The 24,353-nt window shown below is 31.0% G+C and overlaps 1 protein-coding gene across 1 annotated transcript; it reads left to right on the top strand.

The window, feature by feature from the left end:
- Positions 1-11,465: 11,465 nt before the first annotated feature.
- LOC145296196 (uncharacterized) lies at positions 11,466-23,553 on the top strand. Its single transcript, XM_080142406.1, has 3 exons — positions 11,466-11,502; positions 22,664-22,773; positions 22,840-23,553. The coding sequence occupies exons 1-3, from the start codon at positions 11,466-11,468 to the stop codon at positions 23,551-23,553; spliced, it is 861 nt and encodes a 286-aa protein (XP_079998532.1).
- The last annotated feature ends 800 nt before the right edge of the window (positions 23,554-24,353 follow it).

Raw genomic sequence — 24,353 nt, 5'->3', positions numbered from 1 at the left:
CTGCTCCTGTAATTACTACCTTTTGAAGCCTATTCCTAGATTCCGTATTCTCTAGACCGTTTAATCGGGCCTGCAATCCACTCAAATCTATTCGCTTACCCCTCCAAGAACTTTTGGTAACTTGGGTACGCGGCGATGAACGACGGATCACGTCACAGAAAAATAATGGATTACAATAAAAAATTGCGAGCATGAAAAGTAATACGATTAAGCTTAAACATATTCTAGTAAAATATATAATAAATTGTTTACTTAAAATATTGCCGCATTAAGAATTTTTTAAATCCAATTTATAACATTATATAATAAATTCTTGTCCTTTTCTTTTCCAGTTTTATAAACTAGTCCTTTATTTTTCCATGTTTAAGCTTAATCATATTACTTTTTATGCTCACGTATTTCTATTGTAATAAATTAATAATTCTACTCATTCTGTTGCTAAGAATATATCTAATATATAAAAGGCTATCTGTCTGTCTGTCTAAATATTTTCAAACTCTATCTCTACCGAAACTAAAAGTCACCGAGCGGCGCTCGGGGCTTCGAATAATTGAGGTTGTAATGGACTTTTCTTTTATGTGTCTTTAGCCAGTAAAATTAGTTTTTAAAGGGTCAAAATTGAAAAAATCGTGTCACATTCTGTAACTTCATTTTAGTTTATAATATATTTTTTAATCGGTTTATGCTCGTGTCATGTTGGTACAGTGGTAACGTCACCAGCTTTGAATGTTACGGGTTTGCTTTCGGTTTCAATTCTAACTGATAGCACTCAAATACATTTTTTTTTACTTTTGAAATCACGGCTTTATGATAATATATACGAAATTTGGACAAATTAAAATATCATATTAAAGCGTAATTTACAACCGGACAAAGTCGGGTGCCCACACTCTGCTAGTATTCACTAATTGATAATGATAGGTTTAGTCATTGAGATTTTTCAAAATGCACGCATAATATAAGCGTTCACACCCGTGCACCTATCCTAAAAATGTATTACTTTATACAGGGTGTCCCAGTAAAATGTATATACTCTTCAAATTATCTCAGCTACATGAGCACGCTATGCCACATTCCCAAGAGATGTTTAAGAATAAAGAATGACCCTTCCAGCAGGATGGAGCACTTTACTATTATCATCATGACGTAAGAGCATATCTTGATAGTCACCTGCGAAACAGAAAGTTAGAACGAAGAGGAAGTATCGAGTACTGTCTATGCTCACCGAAGTTGATCCTCCCCCATTGAGTTTTCTCTTTGTCGTGGCGGAGGGAGTGCATGTTAAACACAGGGTTCACACCACAAACGAGCTACAATGAATGAGCTGAAAGCAAACATTTCGATGATTAACTGCTTTCTATATTTGTTAACAGTATTTTGACGTAGGAATGTTTTCTTTCTTACAATAAATGTTGGTTTTATGGTCATTTAAAAGGTGTATATATTTTATTGGGACACTCTGTAGTTTATTTTACTTGAGTAGATCACCAATTATCAAGGGCTGGAAGCCTTTCAAGTATAAAGATTAAATGTCAGGTAGATGGTGAAACAACAAGGTCAGTCATGGTGGAATTTGGTTATGGTTAGATAATCTAAGAAAACGACACAGTACAAGTTTATTCACACAAGATTTGAAGACGAACATGTTATAGTCTGCCGGGAATACATTTTTTGAAATAGAGCAATTCTTCACTCTACATATATTGTATCTTTGTTTTAAAGCTGTTTTTTTTTTTTCTCGGGGCTAATGCGAGTTCAGGTCAGTTTGTTTTTGTAATGATGGTAAATATTGGTCAGGATTTAAGAGAACAGTTACACAATAATTTATTTACATTGGATTTGAAAACCGCTATGTTGTAGTTAGCCGGGAATCAGCATCGGAAGTATTGTGTTCCACGGACGTTTAGTGAAATGAAAGAAACTCAGCTCATTTACGTACACATAGGGCAAAATCAAAATTGTTGACAGTTTTTGTAGTAAGACTTGATTTTATTTATAGAACGAAACCATAGATTAAAGCTCAGCTGAGCAACTATCGTAAAAAATAACGATAGAGCATAAAAAAATCGAGAACATATATTTTTAGAAAGTTGTTGCAGGGAGGAGAAGAGGACACTTGATTTCGGTGTCGGTTTTATACGCTGTCAATGGAGGAAAGGTGCTCACCATCCACGTCGTCATTTTCATCATCATCGTCATCATCATCATCATCATCATCATCATCATCATCATCATCATCATCATATCGTATACATCCGAAGATTCTATTGTTGGTATTGGTTTACCCGATATTCTTCTAGTAAGAATTATTTTTAGAAATACATCAGGTACTTAGGGGAAGGGGCCCGTAGAGGTTGCTAAGTGAAAGTTTTTTTTGTGGAACGAACTGGATTCGAACTGGGGACACGCATGTCAGTCAGTATCATTATACACCACGAAGTCTCATCTCTCTGAATGTGGCAACATTATAATCGCGAACAAAACTTACACGAACGGTCGCTAAATGAAGGGAGATAACTTCAAAATAAGAGGAATACTACTTCAAGTGTATAAACAATTACATCGCTTATATTTGTTATAATCAGAATCAAATCTCTTTTTCCAAATCATTATATAAATTATATATCGCCATGTAATCTATACACAACATTTACTGTTATCTTATTAATGAATATTATGTATTTTATTTCTGGTATAGTCCTCTTTTCATCATTATTTCTGGTATACTCGTTTTATCTTAATGTTAACTCAACACTTGATCCCCTTCCTAAGTTTCAATCGTTCATATTTGTGGTAGTGATGATAACTGACAAGGCCACCTATGACATACAGATCTGATACTAAGCGGTATTATGGGTGCAAAAGAGCCCTGGTAAACAATTACGAGTCAACATTAGAATTTTTCGTCGACGTGGGGCAAGTAAATATGGGTCGATCGTGGAACTGTAAAGAAAGTGAGTGAAAGTAGAAACATGGTTTCTGTGCAATCTCATCATGTTTTGTTAGCCAAACTTTTCCCGACTTTGTATGAAACAGCTAAATATTATTGGTATATGTGTCAGGGTGTGAGGATCTGCTATCCTGTAAGGAGACAAACTTGACGCAGACCAATCAATCTTAAAGCAGGATTTTTGTGAGCACTATGAAGAGCCCCGTCTCGCTTAGACGAACAAATATATAAAAAGCATAGCACATCGCATACAATATTAATATAAAGATAAAATGTATGTTATCCCATCTAATAGTTCTATAAAATTTATCCTTTCGTTCACGGCATTTTGAAATCATTTTATGCTTTTTTTCTGATATTCTTAGTCTGATTCGCCAAAGTCTTCAAAAATATATTATTCTACTGGTGGGGGTGCATGGTCTTGCTCGGTCGTAAAACACGTCTAAATATATTTAAATTCATGCAAATTCCGTACTTCTTATTACCGAGTCAAAAAAGTAGTGGAAAAATTGAACATTCTGCATTTTAATTTTCAGACATACTTCTGTATGCGTTATTCATCCATCCAAACAAAGATTCTGTATACGTTATTCATCCATGCAAACAAAGATTCTGTATATGTTATTCATCCATTCAAACAAAGATTCTATATACGTTATTCATCCATCCAAACAAAGATTCTGTATGCGTTATTCATCCATTCAAACAAAGATTCTGTATACATTATTCATCCATCCAAACAAAGATTCTGTATACGTTATTCATCCATCCAAACAAAGATTCTGTATACGTTATTCATCCATTCAAACAAAGATTCTGTATACGTTATTCATCCATCCAAAGATTCTGCATACGTTATTCATCCATCCAAACAAAGATTCTGCATACGTTATTCATCCATCCAAACAAAGATTCTGTATACGTTATTCATCCATCCAAACAAAGATTCTATATACGTTATTTATCCATCCAAACAAAGATTCTATATACGTTATTCATCCATCCAAACAAAGATTCTGCATACGTTATTCATCCATCCAAACAAAGATTCTATATACGTTATTCATCCATCCAAACAAAGATTCTATATATGTTATTCATCCATTCAAACAAAGATTCTGTATAAGTTATTCATCCATCCAAACAAAGATTCTGTATACGTTATTCATCCATCCAAACAAAGATTCTGTATGCGTTATTCATCCATCCAAACAAAGATTATGTATGCGTTATTCATCCATCCAAACAAAGATTCTGTATACGTTATTCATCCATCCAAACAAAGATTCTGTATACGTTATTCATCCATCCAAACAAAGATTCTATATACGTTATTCATCCATCCAAACAAAGATTTTATATACGTTATTCATCCATCCAAACAAAGATTCTGCATACGTTATTCATCCATCCAAACAAAGATTCTGTATACGTTATTCATCCATCCAAACAAAGATTCTGTATGCGTTATTCATCCATCCAAACAAAGATTCTATATACGTTATTCATCCATTCAAACAAAGATTCTATATACGTTATTCATCCATCCAAACAAAGATTCTGTATACGTTATTCATCCATTCAAACAAAGATTCTGTATACGTTATTCATCCATCCAAACAAAGATTATGTATGCGTTATTCATCCATCCAAACAAAGATTCTATATACGTTATTCATCCATTCAAACAAAGATTCTGTATACGTTATTCATCCATCCAAACAAAGATTTCACTTGCTGTAAACCATCGTTTGTGAATGGTTACTATTTCCTCTTAATTTCAGTCCTATGCGATCAGTAGTTTATCCGTTAAATATTTACATACACAGACACCTAAATCGACTATGTTTTTATATAGATAAAAAAATTTAAATCCGGGTGTAATATTTAAAATATTACTTTATAGTATATTTGTGTAGGAGAAATGTTTAAAACAGTGTACATTATATTTAGAAATCTCATTGATTATTTTTCTTGTAGTTTCTATAAAATTCCCATTTCTTTTTTCTTTATAGTAAAGTTGTTAATCTTAATTTTTTTAATCTCTCCAAGTAACTTTACTATTTTACTGTGTTGGCAGTGAAGCTACTCTCCTGTGCATGCTTTCTAATTTTAATATTACATTCTGATGTCCATCTCTAAATACTAAAGACTAATAATGAAAGAAAATGTAATTCATCACAAGATGTACAATGATAGCAACAACGAAATAAATTTGAATAATGATTACAAATGTTATAATATTAATAGAAATAAACTTGAATAATGATTACAAATGTTTTAAAATGAAACACGTTTGAGCATATCACGTGGCACCTTTAAATATGAAGTAATTCGGACAAGAAAAATATTTATTATAATCTGATTAATCGTTTCGGTTAAGCTCATTTTTGCAGACATTTTCCTCTTCTTAAATTACATTGGAATTGTTCTTAGTCTTGTTACAACTGAAAAATAATATCAAACCCCTAGGCTCGATCAAAATTTGACAGTTTTCAACAAACAGTAATAAAAAAAATGCCGATAACAATAGCAAAGTTTCACACTATGACAATTCTTAAAATAAACTGGAATTAAGAATTAAAAAAAAAAACGTAAAATTAAACGAATGCAGTAATATTATATATGTGATAGAAGACTCGCAGTATGTCTTGTGCGAGCTATAGGCGAAAAAAGAATCTGCTATATTAATGAGTCACCAGAAGTGTTTGTGTGATTTTTAGAAAACTCTAAACAAATACTTTTTTTTTAATTTTCTTCCTTTGAAGATTGTAACGATGGGTATGGGGCAACTAAACCAGCTGCCAACATTGCCCTGCTTTTTATTGAAACCAACCGAGATCTCTTTTTAGTATCCTCGTTGTTCCCTTAAGTGCAATTGTCCGGATCTCTTTTGCACTTGGTTCACCAGGAATATTAGTTAGGTAGGACTTCAGGTTCTTCTTCATAAACCCTGTGGCACCTATAATAACTGGTATGATTGATATATCCTTAAGATTCCAGTTTCTGTTCATATCATACATGAGCCCTTGATATTTGGTCTGTTTCTCCCTTTCAGCTCTGTTCAGGCCTCCAGCATTAGAGACACTCACTTAAACCAAGGTTGCAACTCTTTCTGCAACTCATCAGAGTATTGAAAACGATGAGTTGTGAAATGACAAGAATTTTATTATTTAAGACAATCGATTGACAAGTAGCTTTTAACATTTGACTTGAAAACGACCACATTGTGTTTAATATTATTTGGATTATTCGAACTATTGATCGAATTGTATATTGTCGGACTAACATGAAGACATTTATTTCCAGCTGGTGATGAGAATGTTAGATTTCTACGTTTTGTCTTTCCCTTTCTGCCTCGCTTCCGAATGGGCTTAGGCTAACTGAACTCTGGCTCCTTTTGCCAAATGCCTTCTCTCAAGTCTCTTCTTTAACTAATTTCGAACATTAATGTAACTGTATATATTGAATTATATTTCTTTGTGACGTCAGAACGTGGCCAACATGTGCCGGCTTTGCACGTGGATTTTACATATGATTCCAACGCGTTTTCTGGCACACAAGGAACATACTTTAATCTCCATTTTTTTCATAGTCCATTCTAGCTGCTCTGATCTAACTTTGTTGTATAGTTATTTCTACTATAATGGGCAATTTGCTACGTCCCTTGAATGGCATCTAAATAGCAATATATATTCCTTTTAACTTTAGATCACAATATTCTCCTTTAATAAATATTATTTTCGATCCTTATTACCTCATTTTTTTAATTATCGGGAACTGTTCCCTTAAATATACATCATTCTGAATATCGCTCGCACTGAGGATTGAAGCTTAAGGATAGAAGAGTATAATTTACAATTGAATTTTACCAAAAACATAGGAACATATCTTAATGAGCTGCAAAGTAGCCACGTCTGATGTTGTAAAAAGGGTGGGAAGTTCAAGGAATGGAGCTGCGCGTGGTGGTTTCATTTACTTCCAGTTACACACAGTAAGAAATGGCAATTTCTTTAGTGGTTTTAACTAGATAGCAAATGAATCGCATTCATTAATACAACCCAATAACTTGCTGCCCCAAAATCCTTCCGTTTTTCATAGGATATTATTTTGACCTCATTTTTTAAAAGTTGTCCAGCTTTGAACACTGGGAAACAACGATGAATACTTAACAATACATAAATAGAACATCATCACAATAAAAAAAAATCCCTATTAACACGCTTTTGTTTCATAGAATTGTTTCATATTCTTAAGCTAAAGTGTATCATATAAGGTTTTAGCCATGGAGATCAGTGGGATTACTATAACAATGTTTCTGAAGAAGGTAAAAATGTGAGAGATAATGATAGAAATCGAGTCATTGGAATTGAGTAGAACAACACAATAATGGAAACCATGTAGTGTTAGAACAGTTAAAATAAATTGTTTGTAACTCTAATTATATTGCTTTTTAGAAGTACATTGTGTCTTTAGCTCTCTCCCTTTCTCTTTTTCTCTTTCTCATATATATATATATATATATATATATATATATATATATATATAGTAGAGATTTAGAAGGCTGTCACAATGCGAACAGATACACCATTGTACACCGCTCACAGCCCAACTCACAATCCAGATAGGACATTACTACAAGCCTCCCCCCTATATAAATTATATATATATATATATAAAAATAATATAATAAAAGAAATTTAATAAATAAAAAACAGCAAAAAAAAAATAAAATATAGCTAACTGAAGTAACAGAAACCAATTAAAAAAAAGAAAATGTCCCATCTACTACCACTTATAATCTCATGGAAATAAATACATTAACAACTCCCAAGGAATGTCATCCCAATGCCCCCTCCCTACCTAGCTTCCTACTCCTAGCAACACTAACCTAAACACCCAGCTCACGACTGGGGCGCACCATTCACCACCCCACCTCATCTCCTCTCTCACATCCCACCCCTACTCTATCCTTCAATAGCTGACCAGACACAGCCCACTAGCGACTTACGTGACCTAGATAAACATAGACACCCAACATATCATCAGAAAAAAAATAGTAATAGTGATAAAGACAAAAAAAATAGAGAACATACAAAATTGAAAAAGCTCACGCTAAAGCAACAAGTTATAAACAAAAAAAAAGAAAAAAGACAAATAAAATAAATAGAAATAAATAAAAAATTATAATCAGACCGTACATAAATCCACTACTTACATTTGCTCTAAGGCCCCACATAGCTACCCAACTTCCGCTCCATCATCTAGCATGCTTTGAATCGATCTGTTACGCCTACCATTTGAAAAGAGAATTTTTCCGAAATTAAAAATGGATATTGTCGCAGACATAACCAGTAAGACATTTTACCAATACAACTGAATAAATATATATACATATATATATATATATATATATATATATATATATATATATATATATATATATAAAATATATGTATGTACTTATTGATTTGTAAATCACCACTTGTTCTCGTCTTCTTTCACCAACACCGACTATATTTCATTCCTCGCATTGTGACAGCCTTCTAAATCTCTACTACGTACCTATCCCATACAATGCTTCAAGCAAACTACATATCGACCATATATATATATATATATATATATATATATATATATATATATATGTGTGTGTGTGTGTGTGTGTGTGTGTGTATTTATATATATGTATATATAAGGCAATTTGTCTCTGTTAGTCTGTTCCATATGAACTCTGAAACAGCTGGGCCAATTTTTGTTGAAATTTCACACGAATGCAATTTATAGATCTTGAAATATTTCTTATTGTTTTTAAAATATAATTATCAACCGACACGTGTTTCGTCGTTTCCGACTCATCAGAATGGTTGAATCTAGGGAGATTGATGAGTCGTAGACGACGAAACACGTGTCAGTGGATAATTATATTTTAAAAACAATATGTATGCCGCTCCCCATGTGGGGGCACCAAGTTAGTTAAAGGGAAAATTATTCCCAACTCGCATTTAGGTAAAAATGCACTTTCGTAAATAACTGAATTCATTCAGAAACGCATCGCAAAAACAAAAACAAACAACACCGAAATATTTCTTAGGCATTTTATGTAGCGAAATGCTTCCGATGAGTATCGAAAATTCATAATCCAATGACTCCGATCAAGGAGGAACAGTCCGATTTTGACCAAAGTTAACACCATATACAGCCTAACAGCAGAAATGCGTTTCAAATGTTTTATTACGGCGCATGCAGAATGGTTCAGAACTCAACAGAAGCTTCTTCGATATGATAGGAACGCTGTTTATAACAGATATGAACCATAATGCTTGACTTTTGTATTCTAAACTTTAATTTAAACCTTTATAAACAGGCAGGTAATAAAGCCAGGCATATAAATCGAAATCGAAACCAAAACCTGAAAGGTAGGTTCTTTGATATGACAGGGGTGCGTTTAAAATTATTATTTCTGTTTAGAGTACATTTAAACAATGATATTTGATTTTTGCATTTTAACCTCTATTCCATGGTATTATGTAAAATAAATTTATAAAATCAACAGTAAGTTCTCTACAGTTCAATATAGACTACCATTCAAGAATGACTAAGTCACTGTGGAGAGACATGTTAAGTTGCTTCCGGGTTATTCAAGATGCTTCTTACCTCCGATACATTTTCAACCTCATATTTGACGCCCTCGCGCCTGCTCGGCTTAATTAAAAAAAAACAAAAAAACTAGAGAGTTCTTATATACAGTTTCCAGCCAACGCCATCTCGATAATGACAACACGAGAATAGCTATTTTACTTCCGAGGAAAAACGAGACTAAAACAAAAAGTGTTTTTATTTGCGTCTCAGAGCTAACACGCTCTGAGATGCAAATAAAAACACTTTTTAAAAACAGTTTGTTGGTTTGTTCTATATTTTTCACTTTGTTTAATATGCTTCTAAGAGACGGCAAATTTCCAACTTAATAAAGTATAGCTTTTTTTATGAATGAACTTTTAAATTTACCATTTTGGAAAAATATCGCTTTAATTATTATTTACTAACTAGTAAACCATGAATAAACTAATTGAATTTTATGTTTGACTTATTTTTATATCAGTGGATTAATTAATCCTTCAAACACACACACACAAACATATATATATATATATATATATATATATATATATATATACACATTATATATATATATATATATATATATATATAATGGGAAAATTCAAAAAAAAATTTCCCCATTTCGATACAATTCTAGATTCCAATTCCGATTCTTTATAAATCTCTAAATATTTAACTATAAAAGTGTTATTTTATCCCGATTACTGTAAAAACACATCTTAAATGTGCATATATTTTCTCAAACGTAAAAACACACTTGTGAGGGGGTTGATCTAGAGATTTTAGTTATACTGGAAGTTTAAATAAATATTTATTATTTTATTATTACTACTAGCAGTAGATGTTTCTTAAACTAGAATCAAATAAAGGTAATTAAAGGAATCGGTTTTTTCATCAAAAAATAGACCCAAATTATTCCGATTCCGATACCCCAAAAAGCTCCGATTTTTTCCGATTCCTGATTTCGATTAATCGTCCCAACACTTATATATATATATATATATATATATATATATATATATATATATTACTACTACTGTTACACTAATACGACAAATATATATTATTATTACTATTACACTAATATATACATATACATATATATGGATGTGTATATGTGGGTGTGTGCGTGTGTATCAAGGTAAGAAAAATATGTGTAAGGTCTTTATTCTCCTTTCCACATTTCTCATTTTCTTTCTCTATTGTTTTTTTATTCACCTTTGAATTCTTGCATTAGTTGCTTCGTTCTCAACCTGCTATGTTTGTTTTTATACTGGAGTAAACTTGAGTTTTTTTTATCGAAACATTGTTTCAATGATAGATAATCAGAAAAGAAACAAATATATGTACTTAAGTCATTGGAACACTTACAAATAGAATCACGACTTTCCTTATTTATAAACTAATTTTTAATTATTTGCTATAAATAATTATAAACTACATCCTTGTTTTCTCGCAAATTGTGATTCTCATGATTTACTAATCTTGACTGATTAATTTAGGTAAAACTTGGTCTAATAGTTGTTAATCAGGAAGAAAAATTATGATATAGATTTAATAATTGTAAGAACAAATCTAAATTGAACAAAAATGTCAACCTTTAAAATGCTTTATTAGAGGAAAATGTCGGACATTATATTATAGTGAATTTATTCTGGTGGTCATAGCCAGAGTGGAAGTACCTGTGACTAAGGGAGGAAACCCCCGTCGTCGTTGTCTAAATATGACATGAAAGAACTACATATAATTAGAATTAAATATAAAATCTGATTAAATTTGTACTATTATTATATAACACATTTGTAAAATGCGATGGGCAATAAATATTTAATATTTATCTCTAGTCATTTAAACTAGTAACGGCAAGAAAATATAGTAAAACCGCCTTTACTTTATGAATGAAGATAGCCGCTCATTGGAAACTGGCCCAGGTAAGTTATTTCGGTCATCTCTGAATTTTTTTATACTATCTTGTTATACATTTTCTCTTCGGGAACTTTCTTTTTCATGGAAAAAATATTCAGTGTTAAAAGAAAAACATTGGTTATATATTCTGTTTTTTCCGCGTTCTTTAGCATTTTTTATTTTATTTTTTATTTATTTTTTATTGTGTATGTGTGTCTGTGTGTGTGTATGTATGTGTGTGTGTGTGTATGTGTGTGTGTGTGCGTGTGTGTGTGTGTGTGTGTGTGTGGATAATCGAGATTGATGATTCGAACCATCCCCATGACTTTTTCCTGTTGAGTCTTACACATGCAATGCAGGGTGGAACGATAAAATTGTCGCCCTATAAAAGACGACATTATTCCATATCCGGTTTAACTGGTTTTCTTTTTTTGTTGTTGCACATCATCTTCTAGTTTTCCAGTTGTGTACAAATCCCAAGAGCGATAGGAGCTTTCTATCATGTCTGAAAGTGACACAATGTTCAACGAACGAGATCGGCGATGCGCCTCTGTACAACTCATGCTCCCTACTAATCCTAGTTATGACAACAGGACCATTACCAGCACCCTCAAAATGCATTTCTGGATTATCACGAATAATAAGGGTCTGCTCAGCGTGATGAAAACCATATTTCCGGCGTGTATTTATGCGTGTGCGTGTGTATATGCCAATAAAAATCTCGAACGGATGCAAAGAATTGAAAAATTCTTTTTTCTCTGAAAGGTGTGAGTCCCTAGATTGTCCTTATCTATATATTGTTCGTAACGAACAACACAGAAAAAATCTATCTATATATGGTTCGTAAAGAACAACACACAAAAAAGCCCGAAATAAAGGATTTGGGGCCGTTTTGTTTTTGTCGAAAGAGTTACCTGCCCATGTAAACAGAATTTAGCACTGTCTGTATAAAGTCGCGGTAACATCTTCGGCATACAGACAGGACTGGTGCCGCAATAGATAGCGTCTGACTACGGATCAGAAGATGCCATGTTCGAATCCTGGCAAGTTCGTAATTATTTTAACTATCATTTTCTCCAACGTTTACTCATTATCCTTACCCTTAGGGTATTGTTTTCGGTGATTTTGTTTTGTGCATATGGGAATTTCCCATACTCCGAGTTCACAAGGTAAGCGTTGATAGTAAGACGATACTGGGTGTACTTGATGTTGAGCGTACTCTATTTTGTGTTTGACTCGGCGTTGTGTGTATAAAATATTAAATAGCGTGTTTCATGGCATGTACACTTAATTACAGATGGATTATCTTTTCTTTTTATTTTTATTTCTTTTACTCTGTTTGCTACTTTATATCTAGTTCGTCCTCGTTTTATAATATTTTCCGGTTTATATTACTGTACACATAGATTCGAAAAATTTGTCAAAAAACAAATATATAACAAATAAATGTTATCAAAGGCAAGATAAGTTACTTTTCTACCAAACTGGATATATTTTTTGTGTTTTTATTCAATGCAACATATTTATTCAGCTCGAAAAACATGCAGTGTTTACCGATGTATTGGACAATTCAAAATGGCGGCCGACTCTCTCTTAAACACGGTAAGTTCGAGAATGAATAAACATGTTACATTGAATAAAAACACGAAAATTATATCCAGTTTGGTAGAAAAGTAACTTATCTTGCCTTTGATAACATTTATTTGTTATATATTTGTTTTTTGACAACTTTTTCGAATCTATGTGTACAGTAATACGAACCCATATTTTCTATTTTTTTATTGATCAGAAATTTGTTGTTTTTATTTTTTCAGTTTAAAAACATTTTTAAACTTAATTTTTTTTTTAATATTTTCTCATACACTTTTAAAACTTTATCTTAGTATTTCATTTACTTATAAATTGTTTTGTATATATATCTTTTTTGTTTTCTGAATATTCGCTTTTATCCCCATCATATCGTTCCTCTTATAAAATAATTTTTCCAATTCGGATCCCAAAAATATTTTCTATTTCTAATCTGACTGCTTTAACTTCCTAACTCCATATCTATATCTATATATATATATATATATATATATATATATATATAGAGAGAGAGAGAGAGAGAGAGAGAGAGAGACAGACAGACAGACAGACAGACAGACAGACAGACAGAGAGAGAGAGAGACAGAGAAGGGGGAGATGGGAAATAACTAACTAATCAACGGTTCGTCTTTATTGTAAAACTTTAATGGAAATACAACTTGGTTTATCCCTTTTTATCTCTCTATCTCGTCGGAATACTATTCCCATTATTCTCCTTATGTGTGTGTGTATCTTATTATTATAATTATAAAATTGAGTTCTTTTCTCTCTCTAAATGTGATATAACATGCAATTTTTTCTATTTTAAAATTATTAAAACGACAATTTTTATATACTCAGTTACAGATACGCGATTAACTGCGTGATGATTAACTTATTTGCATTTTCTTTAATTAATTAGATACACTTATTCACTTTTTATTGTTTCTCATTAGATGATTAGTTTCGTTTCACTATTCCGCTGAATTCTATTTATGCGCAGTTTCTACATTCTACATAAGTGCATAGAATTTAAGATAAAAACGTTGTAGAACACATAATATATATATATATATATATTAAATTGTAATTCAATGAATTTCAAAAAACTCTCATTGAGTTTTTTGAAATTCATTGAATTACAATTTAATTTATTTGCTCTATCTTGCATATCGAGCAATTCTTGTTTAGATGGGATAACTTATTGAATATTACTGCCAGTAATATTTTGTAAACCAACAATCTCACGTTTACATAACCACTGATTGTTAAATAAATATATATATATATATATATATATATATATATATATATATATATATATATATATATACCTTGTCGGTGTGCGTAAGTTCGTTATACTCGTTTTGCGCATGCGCTAATTAAAAGTTATATGTCAAACAACTTTTTTGTTTTCTGCAGTTTTGTATGCATATGCTAACGAATAAGGCTGGAGAGCTATAGGTTTTGGCGTCTATTCGTACTGATAGCACACACTTTTCAATTCGCTACTATATATTATGGACAATATAATAATCGATTCGCTCTATAAAATTAAATACGTAATCTGCCTTAGTTAAAATATAAAATTTGAGCATATTTTACGACCGGGCAAAGGTGAGGTGGCCTAATATTATATACAATACTGTATATCCACGTAGTTGTTTTGCTTTTGTACAGGTTTAGAATAACTAATGGTTAAAAGATTAAGAAATAACAGTAAAATCTGTTTGTTTGTATAAGCACTTACTTGCGTGCACATGCTAATACAGAATCGATCAGCTGGCCAGTAAATAACCGTAATGAAAAAGGTGTATGCAAATTGAACAAAACGAAATAACTATAGATGCGTGTGAGCATTGTCATTTAAGAAACGCCCAATGAAAAATAGCGCAACGAGTGTAGAGAAAAAAAAAGTGCAGCAAGAAAAAACATCTATAAAAGAACACGAACGAGAGTAATGAAAACAAGGAGTACATGAAAAAGAAAAGACACGCAAATACACAAAGTTGTGGTAGTGATTGTAGAAAAGGTTGGTTGGTTGTTGGTTGTTTGGTTGTTTTTGTTTTACGGTATATCAACCCTTTTCAAGTTAATTAATGCCGAATCCAAAGATTTTGAAGAAAACTTTTTAATAGAATATATTTGTTGTTTTCAAGTCGGTGTCTATTTAACCCATAGTTGGGACCCTAACAGATACTACCACTCCGGGTCAGAGTGGACCTGGGAGCAATGGCAATTAAGGGGTGGGTCCACACTCTCCAAAGCCCGCAAGCTGGGGCCTCACCACTGAATATAGTTTAAGGTTGTAGAAAAGGAAGAACTAGAGGGGGAGGGAAGACGAATAATAATAATAAGAAGAAGAAGAAGAAGAAGGAGGAGAAAAATGAGGAGACGTGGAAAATAAGAAGATATATAAAAATAAGGGATTGAAAGAGAAACAGAAAGAATATGCAGAAAAAGAAGAAAAGAAAATAAAGCATCGAAGAATAAGACATGAAAAAAGAAGAAATAGAATTAAATGCGAATGAATAAGATATTTAAAAGAAGGGAAATAAGTAGGATAAGAATAATAAAAAAAACTTAAAGCGATAATAAGATATTGGTAAATACAAACGTTAAGAAAAAAAAACCTTTGAGGGATAAGATATCGAAATATACGAGAGGTACGAAAATAATAGTAGAAAATAACGAAAAAGTTAAAGAAAAAAAAGTTTTAAAGAGTTTTACCGGAAGAACCAGAAAAAAAAAGTTTTTAAAATACGTTTAAAACAAAATAGGTTGAATGATCTAAGTAAGAAAAAAAAAACGGATATCGAGGCAAAAAATTAAGTTGAATCTTGCGGATTTTCTTGGATTTTGTTTTCCGTTCGAATTCGCCTTCATCGCTATAATAAAGAGAAAATACGATTATTTCAATGTCTCTTTCTCAGAGATTTTATGTAATTATAGGCGCTACTTGGAAACTTGATGCATCGCCTGTCAAAGTGTTGATAAATTAACTCTGAAAATGACGATTTAAGGACGATCCCTCTCAAGCATTATCGCAAAGATGCGCTTCATTCAAAGGAAAATGATCTGTTCTGTAAAGAAAATGCCGTTTCAAGGTTAAGTCTTACCGGAAATTATACCAACGGGTGCTTTTCTTTGTTTCGTGAGGTAAACCAGCAAAATGTTATCGATTTATTTCGCAAATGCTGAAGTTTATATCGGCAACAACAGCAGTAATAATAATAATAATAATAATAATAATAATAATAATAATAATAATAATAATAGTAGTAGTAGAAATTCCATAGCGGACTCTTTCATTCTTTCATATGCAATATATTGATGTTGACATTATGTTCAGCGTAAATGGAGACGTTCTGATATTATTGTAGTTCTTTTATTAAAACTGCAAAAGTATTTCTTTAAGCTAGCTGGGATGTCCAGCGTAGCCCTCTCATAAAGTACGCTTAAATATGATATTTGAATTCTTTCAGATTTCGTATATATTATTATAGCGTTAATGTTGTACATATTTTTTTATGTATTATGAAGTTGCGACTTAAAAAATAAAAATATATATTACCTGTGGTGCATTAGTTGGAATCGAAACTAAAACCAAAACATATATATATATATATATATATATATATATATATATATGTTTTGGTTTCAGTTTCGATTCCAAATATATTTCTGGAGTGCCATCAGCTATAATCGAAACCGAAACCAGAACGCATGAAATTTTTTGGTAAAATTATGGATTACGAGAAATCGAAGTTCATAATTAAATTACAGTCACTCGGATGAAAGCGTGACACACAAAATAAATAACACGCATGCTAATCTATTAATATATAGATTATCCTGTCAGATTCTAAATTTCGCCGTGCCAGCAGACAACATGGTGAATATTAAGGAGGCGTAGAGCCGGAACTGGCCAGAGAGCTGAAATGGTAAAAGAATTGGCTCTTTAATAATACATTCGCATCTCAAAAGCATGGACCGCATTGAATAGGATGCGTTTAGTATGGACTTCGGTACTAACTAACAAACTGAAAAGGCAGTTCTTCAAGGCAGTGGTAGAGCCTGTCCTTGTTTATGGTGCTACAACATGGACACTCACCAAAAGATTGGAAAGAAAACTAGACAGCACATACACCCGTATGTTATGAACAGTACTGAATATATCTTGGCAAAATCATCTCACGAAGCAGAAACTTTATGGCTACCTACCTGCCATATATAATACCATCAGAGATAGACGCATACGATTTGCTGGTCATTGTCTGAGGAGCAATCATAAATTGGTGAGTGATGTATTGCTATGGACTCCATGACACGAACGCGCAAGCAAGGGACGATCTAGATCCACGTACCTCCAGCAAATAGCACACGACGCCAACTGTAAACCTGAAGATCTGAGGCAGCTGATGAAAGACAGGAAACTCTGGACAGGAAGAGTCAGATCGGTCCGCGCAAGGAGCCCTTCATGATGATGATGATGATGAATAAATATAAAATCTGCATGAATTAAAACATATGGCGCTTGTATATAAATGCCGAGCCGTGTGCGAAGTGACGTCACTGTAAGGAAAAAGAAAAAGAATGGAAAAAGAACGTGCCCACAAGCCGATGAGAACGTTAAAGAAGACGATCACGAGAAGACATCACGATACGTAGGTATGGTCACATCCGTCAGAAGTTACGCGTGTCGGAGAATGAAGAATAAAAGTATTTTCGTAAAACAGTGATTTGAAGTTATTTTCTATTTCTTATGTTTGTTTCCTTTGAGACTGAGTCTACAACGTGTTGATTCTCTAACAATGTAACAGATGACTGCAGTAGTACTCATGTTCACAAAGAGCATACGATGTTTTGCTTAAAAGAAAAGAAATGTCTAAATCTCTATATAAATAAAATGAACTCATTTTTTCCCGTCGGATTTTGACCTTAATAGGATTAAAAATCAAGATATTTCATGCAAATATAATATGCACAAACGGCAGAACAATATCTGAGGTGTGTTATAGGCTTATTATTTCTCAAATTCCTCGATAATCTTAGATTTCTATACTATTTCTGCTGAGAATTCACGGCCAAAATCGGTTAAGATCAATGAAAGTGGTAAAATATTTTCTCTCTAATAAATTCCTCCTCCCCCTGCCACCACTTAACACCGTTTGGGGATCGTTCACAAGGAACAGTTGAGAAGAGAACACCGGTTTGGCTTCGTAGTTCTTTCATGTGAAGTTATTTAAAATCACTAAACTAAGCTGCAGTGCTCTGTGGCGTAGTGGTTAGCGTGCTGGACAATTCACATTATATTTTCACATTCGCGCCGACCTACCGTAGTCGTTTTTTTGGGGTTTTTTTCCTAAACAACTGGAATGGACTTTTCTTGGTGGCCGAACTGTTAACGTTGCAGATGTTTTTTTTTTTGTTTTTTTTTTCACACTTTATTTTCCTACTTTTACTCATGACTCCGGGTTTGATCCTTCCTACTTACCTACCATAACATTTTTTAAAACTCCCCCCCCCCCGTCCCGGAAACAAACACTCGGGCAACGCCGGGTACCCCCGCTAGTATTAAATAAAATCAGCTAATTATAACAAGGCTTTCAGAACCCAGTAAAATGTTTATTCTTTATAGTGACGTAAAGGAACATAATAAGAGCTGTACTAATGATGGATACATGAAAAACTTCGAATACGTTATTGATCCGTGTGAAATGCATCTAAATCAAATGTAAAATATACATCGACGATGAATATTGCAATAAAGAGATATAAAGTTTTTTTTTCCACGTATTTAAAACTGTATTAAAAATTAATGCAGTTTTTTTTCCATGTATTAAAAACGGTATTAACAATAATTGCAGTTTCTTTTCCATGTATTTAAAATTGTATAGATCAACACTTTAAATTTCATTCGTCATTGGATTGTAAAGATAAAGATTCCCTTGAAGGATGTGGAATATTCATAGTATAAACGAAACGGGAGAATTTAAAGTTTAGCATTAATAATATGCTATTATCTAAATTTTCCTTTCCCATATGATTAGACGCAAGTGATTCTTAAAATGGAAATCGAGTGTTGTCTCTGCGTTCACTTAACTAAATCCTTTTACTAATCAGCCATCACAGACCAAGGACAAAAAGCCACTCAACACTATAGATTAACAAGATGACTTGCTTATCAATTTGTAATATTGCCGTCTATATAATTCATGGTCGCACTTTAAAAAAAAAATGCGTGCTTTTAGTATATACACACTGAATAGCCGTGGTTTATGTAATCAAACAAATATTTGTACAATCAACAGTTTTATTTATTACAGTGAAGTATGACAAAAGATGTTTGGTCGCTATGAGCGTGATGTGTGGTTGGTTGGTCAGGCGACAACAGAAGTTGGTTGGTTGCCTTCTCTCTCTTCTCTGTTTGTTTACCTTTGTTTTGAACTATATTTATATTTACATCACTCCACATTCCTTGATCGGATTTTAATTGTTCGTTTATTTTGACCATTAGATTTGAAATTTCGAATGTATATTTTTCCGCCTGTTGGCCATTAAAACCCAGTTAAAATATTTTCTGTCATTGTTGAATTATCGATAGGAATATAGGGTTGACGTCATCACAGCAATCCGATTTACGTCTGGTTTACATCGTTGTCCATCAGTTATGAAACAAATGAAATAATGAAAAATATTATTAGATGAATTAAAATGATGAATATTACGAACAGAATAATGACTGTAAATCAAATTTAATCCAAATCTGAAATATTTGCGTTATCAAGTGAGAGATTTGCTTATATTATGCTCCTTAGAAAACGTTGTGCATAGTAAGAAAATTCTCCAAACAAAGTGAAGTTTGTGGGCTATTTATTAATTTGTACATAATGTGTGCTGTTAAAATTTAATATAATCGGAAACACCTAAATATTTAACGAAGAATTTGAACACCCTTCTCCCTTAGTATTAAATTAAATTAAACTAAAACTTTTATCTTTAGCAGCTCTGGTTCAAATTTCACAATGATCCGCTAATTAGGTACATATATAAACATATATATATATATATATATATATATATATATATATATATATATATATATATATATAAACGTATACATGGAGAGAGAAAGATATATACATATTTATATATATATATATAAATGTATATATATGAACATATGCACACATATATATAATACACATGCATATATTTATAAACGTATATATATGAACATAACAGATTTATATATAAGCATATACACATTTATATATACACATGTGCAAATATATATATATATGTATATATATGCATATACATATATACATATATATAAACATATGCACATTTTTGTGAATGGAGAAGTTAGTAGTATGTAAAAAGTGCAAAGTTTTAATTATACAGTTATTTATATCATCACTAAAACTAATCAAAAATGAAACGCATTATCTTGTACGTATGTTAATATTAGTGTCGGTCATATTTTTACCACCATAAAAGTATACATGTTTAATTTAATTATACATTTTTCAAAATAGAATTTCATTTAAAACCGTGTGCCGATGAAGTCTTATCTAAACACTTGCTAATTATTGACTGGCTAATCACAAAAGAATCTTAATGAATTTTATGCAGTGGATTTCGATAGAATAATTTTCAACAGAAAATGAAAAAGGACACATTAAAAATAACAAAGGACACATTGACAAGAACAAAATACATACTGAATATAACAAAGGACATATTGAAAATAACAAAGGACATATTGAAAATAAAAAGACCACATTGAAAATAACAAAGAACAGATTGAAAATAACAAAGGACATATTGAAAATATCAAAGGACATATTGACAAGAACAAAAGACATATTGAATATAATAAGGGACATATTGAAAATAACAAAGGACGTATTGAAAATAAAAAGGACACATTGAAAATAACAAAGGACATATCGAAAATAACAAAGGACATATTGAAAATAACAAAAGATACATTGAAAATAAAAAGGACATATTGAAAATAAGAAAAGACACATTACAATAACAAAGGACATTGAAATTAAAAAAAAGGACGTATTGAAAATAAAAAAGGATACAATGAAAATAACAAAGAACACCTGGACAATAACAAAGGGCACATCGAAAATAATAAAGGCCACATTAAAAATAACAAAGTGTTTTCAATATGTCTTTTGTTATTTCCAATGTGTCATTTGGTGTTTTCAATATGCCCTTTGTTATTTTCAAAAATGCGATATTTTATTTTCAATGTGTTTTGTTGTTTTAATATGTCCTTCGTTATTTTCAAAATGTCCTTTTTATTTCAATATGTCCTTTTGTTATTTTTAATGTGTCTTTTGTTATATTTAATATGTCGTTTTTTATTTTAAATATGTCTTTGTAATTTTGAATATGTGTCCTTAACAAATGGCACATTGAAGATAACAAAGGAAATATTAAAAATAACAAAGGACATATTAAAAATAACAAAAGACGCATTGAAAAAATCAAAGTACATATTGAAAATAACAAATGATACATTGAAAATAACAAAGGACACATTGAAAATAACAAAGGATATATTAAAAATAACAAAGGACACACTGACATACAAAAGGGAACATTGAAAATAATACGAATATATTGAAAATAAAAAAGGACATATATAATATAACAAAAGACATATAAACAATAATTAAGAATATATTGAAAATAAAAAAGACACATTGAAAATAACAAAGGACATATAAAAATACCAAGAGCACATTAAAAATTACAAAGGACATATTGAAAATAACAAAGGACATATTGAAATTTAGAAAGGACGTATTGAAAATAGATAGGATATATTGAAAATAAAAAAGACACAAAAAATAACACCTATAAGGACCTATTGCAAATAACACCTATAAGGGCCTATTAAAAAATTGAAAATAACACCTATAAGGACCTATTAAAAATAACGAAGGACATATTAAATAAAACAAAAGACACATTACAAAATAACACAGAATATATTAAAATAAACACAGACGTATTGAAAATAACAAAGAACATATAGAAAATAATAAAAGACACATTGATAATAATAAGGGACATATTAAAAATAACAAAAGATACAGTGTAAATAACAAAGGGCATATTAAAATTAGCAAAGGACAAATTGAAAATAACAAATGACATAAAAATAATAAAGGACACATTAAAAATAAAAAAGGCATATTAAAAATAAAAAGGAACTATTGCAAATAACAAAAGACACATTGAAAATAACAAAGGGCGTATTTAAAATAAAATGGACATATTGAAAATAACAAACGACCTATAAAAAATAACGAAGGACATATTAAATACAATAAAAGACACATTGAAAATAACAAAGGGCATATAAAAATTAACAACGGAATATTGAAAATAACAAAGGAAATATTGAAAATAACAAAGGACATGTTGACAATAACAAAGGACACATTGATAATACCAAAGGACATATGCAAAATAACGAAGGACACATTGAAAATAACAAAAGACACATTGAAAATAACAAAGGAAATATTGAAAAACAAACAAAAGACATATTAAATATAACAAAAAACACATTGAAAATAACAAAAGACATATTGAAAATTCCAAAGGACATATTAAAAATAACAAAGGACATATTAAAAATGACAAAGCCTATATTGAAAATGAGAAAGGACTTATTGAAAATAACAAAGGACATATTGAAAATAACAAAGGACATATTAAAAATAACAAAGGACATATTAAAAATAACAAGGGACATATTGAAAATAAAAAGAGACATATTGAAAAAAACAAAGGAAACATTGAAAATGCAACAGGACATATTGAAAATAACAAAGGACATATTTAAAATAACAAAGGAAATATTGAAAATAACAAGGGACTCATTGAAAATAGCAAAGGATACATTGAAAATAACAAAAGACGCATTGAAAATACAACAGGACATATTGAAAATAACAAAGGACATATTGAAAATAACAAAGGACATATTTAAAATAACAAAGGATATATTTGAAATAACAAGGGACACATTTAAAATAGCAAAGGATACATTGAAAATAACAAAAGACACATTGAAAATACAAAACGACATTTTGAAAATAACAAAGGACATATTAAAAATAACAAAGGACATATTTAAAATAACAAAGGAAATATTGAAAATAACAAAGGACATATTGAAAATAACAAAGGACATATTGAAAATAACAAAGGACATATTTAAAATAACAAAGGAAATATTTAAAATAAGAAAGGAAATATTGAAAATAACAAAGGACATATTGAAAATAACAAAGGACCCATTGAAAATACAAAAGGACACATTGAAAATAACAAAGGACATATTTAAAATAATAAAGGACATATTTAAAATAACAAGGGACACATTGAAAATAGCAAAGGATACATTGAAAATAACAAAAGACACATGTAAAATAACAAAAGACACATTGAAAATAACAAAGGCATATTAAAAATAACAATGGACATCTTGAAAATAACAAAGGACATATTAAAAATAACAAGAGACATATTAAAAATAACAGGAGGCATATTGAAAATAACAAAAGACACATTGAAAATTCCAAAGAACATATTAAAAATAACAAAGGACATATTGAAAATAACAAAGGACACATTAAAAATAACAAGGGGCATATTAAAAATAACAAGGGACATATTAAAAATAACAAGAGGCATATAAAAATAACAAGGGACACATTGAAAATACCAAAGGACAGATTAAAAATAAAAAAGGACATATTGAAAATAACAAAGGACATATTGAAAATAACAAAGGACACATAAAAAATAACAAGGGACATATTAAAAATAACAAGGGACATATTGAAAATAACAAGAGACATATTGAAAATAACATAGGACATATTGTAAATAACAAAGGACAATTCGAAACTATCTTTTAGAAGTGAAATTTCCTTATGCCTTTGACGATAGTTATCTCTACAGCAGGGTTTCCTGTTATTTCATTAGTATGCCTACAATTACAAATAGGACTTGTTCACTCTTGTACGCTCTTAAATATACCGACTTTTATGCATAAAATCTCTCTTCCCCTCTGTGTCTCTTTGTCCGTCTTTCTTCCTCTTTCTCTATCTCCCTCTCTCTCTATATATATAAACTCACTATATGTGTGTGTATATATATCTATATATCTATAAAATGTTTATCTCTTTCTGTGTGTCTGTGTACATTTCCCTACAAAATAACTCTGTCAATTGGCCGTCTGAAAGACTCGAAATTTGACATAGGG

Source organism: Euprymna scolopes, chromosome 16, assembly GCF_053919585.1.
Source record: "Euprymna scolopes isolate OS-2025 chromosome 16, ASM5391958v1, whole genome shotgun sequence".
Taxonomy (NCBI): domain Eukaryota; kingdom Metazoa; phylum Mollusca; class Cephalopoda; order Sepiida; family Sepiolidae; genus Euprymna; species Euprymna scolopes.
The sequence above is the reverse complement of the archived record's forward strand: the minus strand, read 5'-3'. Positions and strand labels throughout refer to the sequence as shown.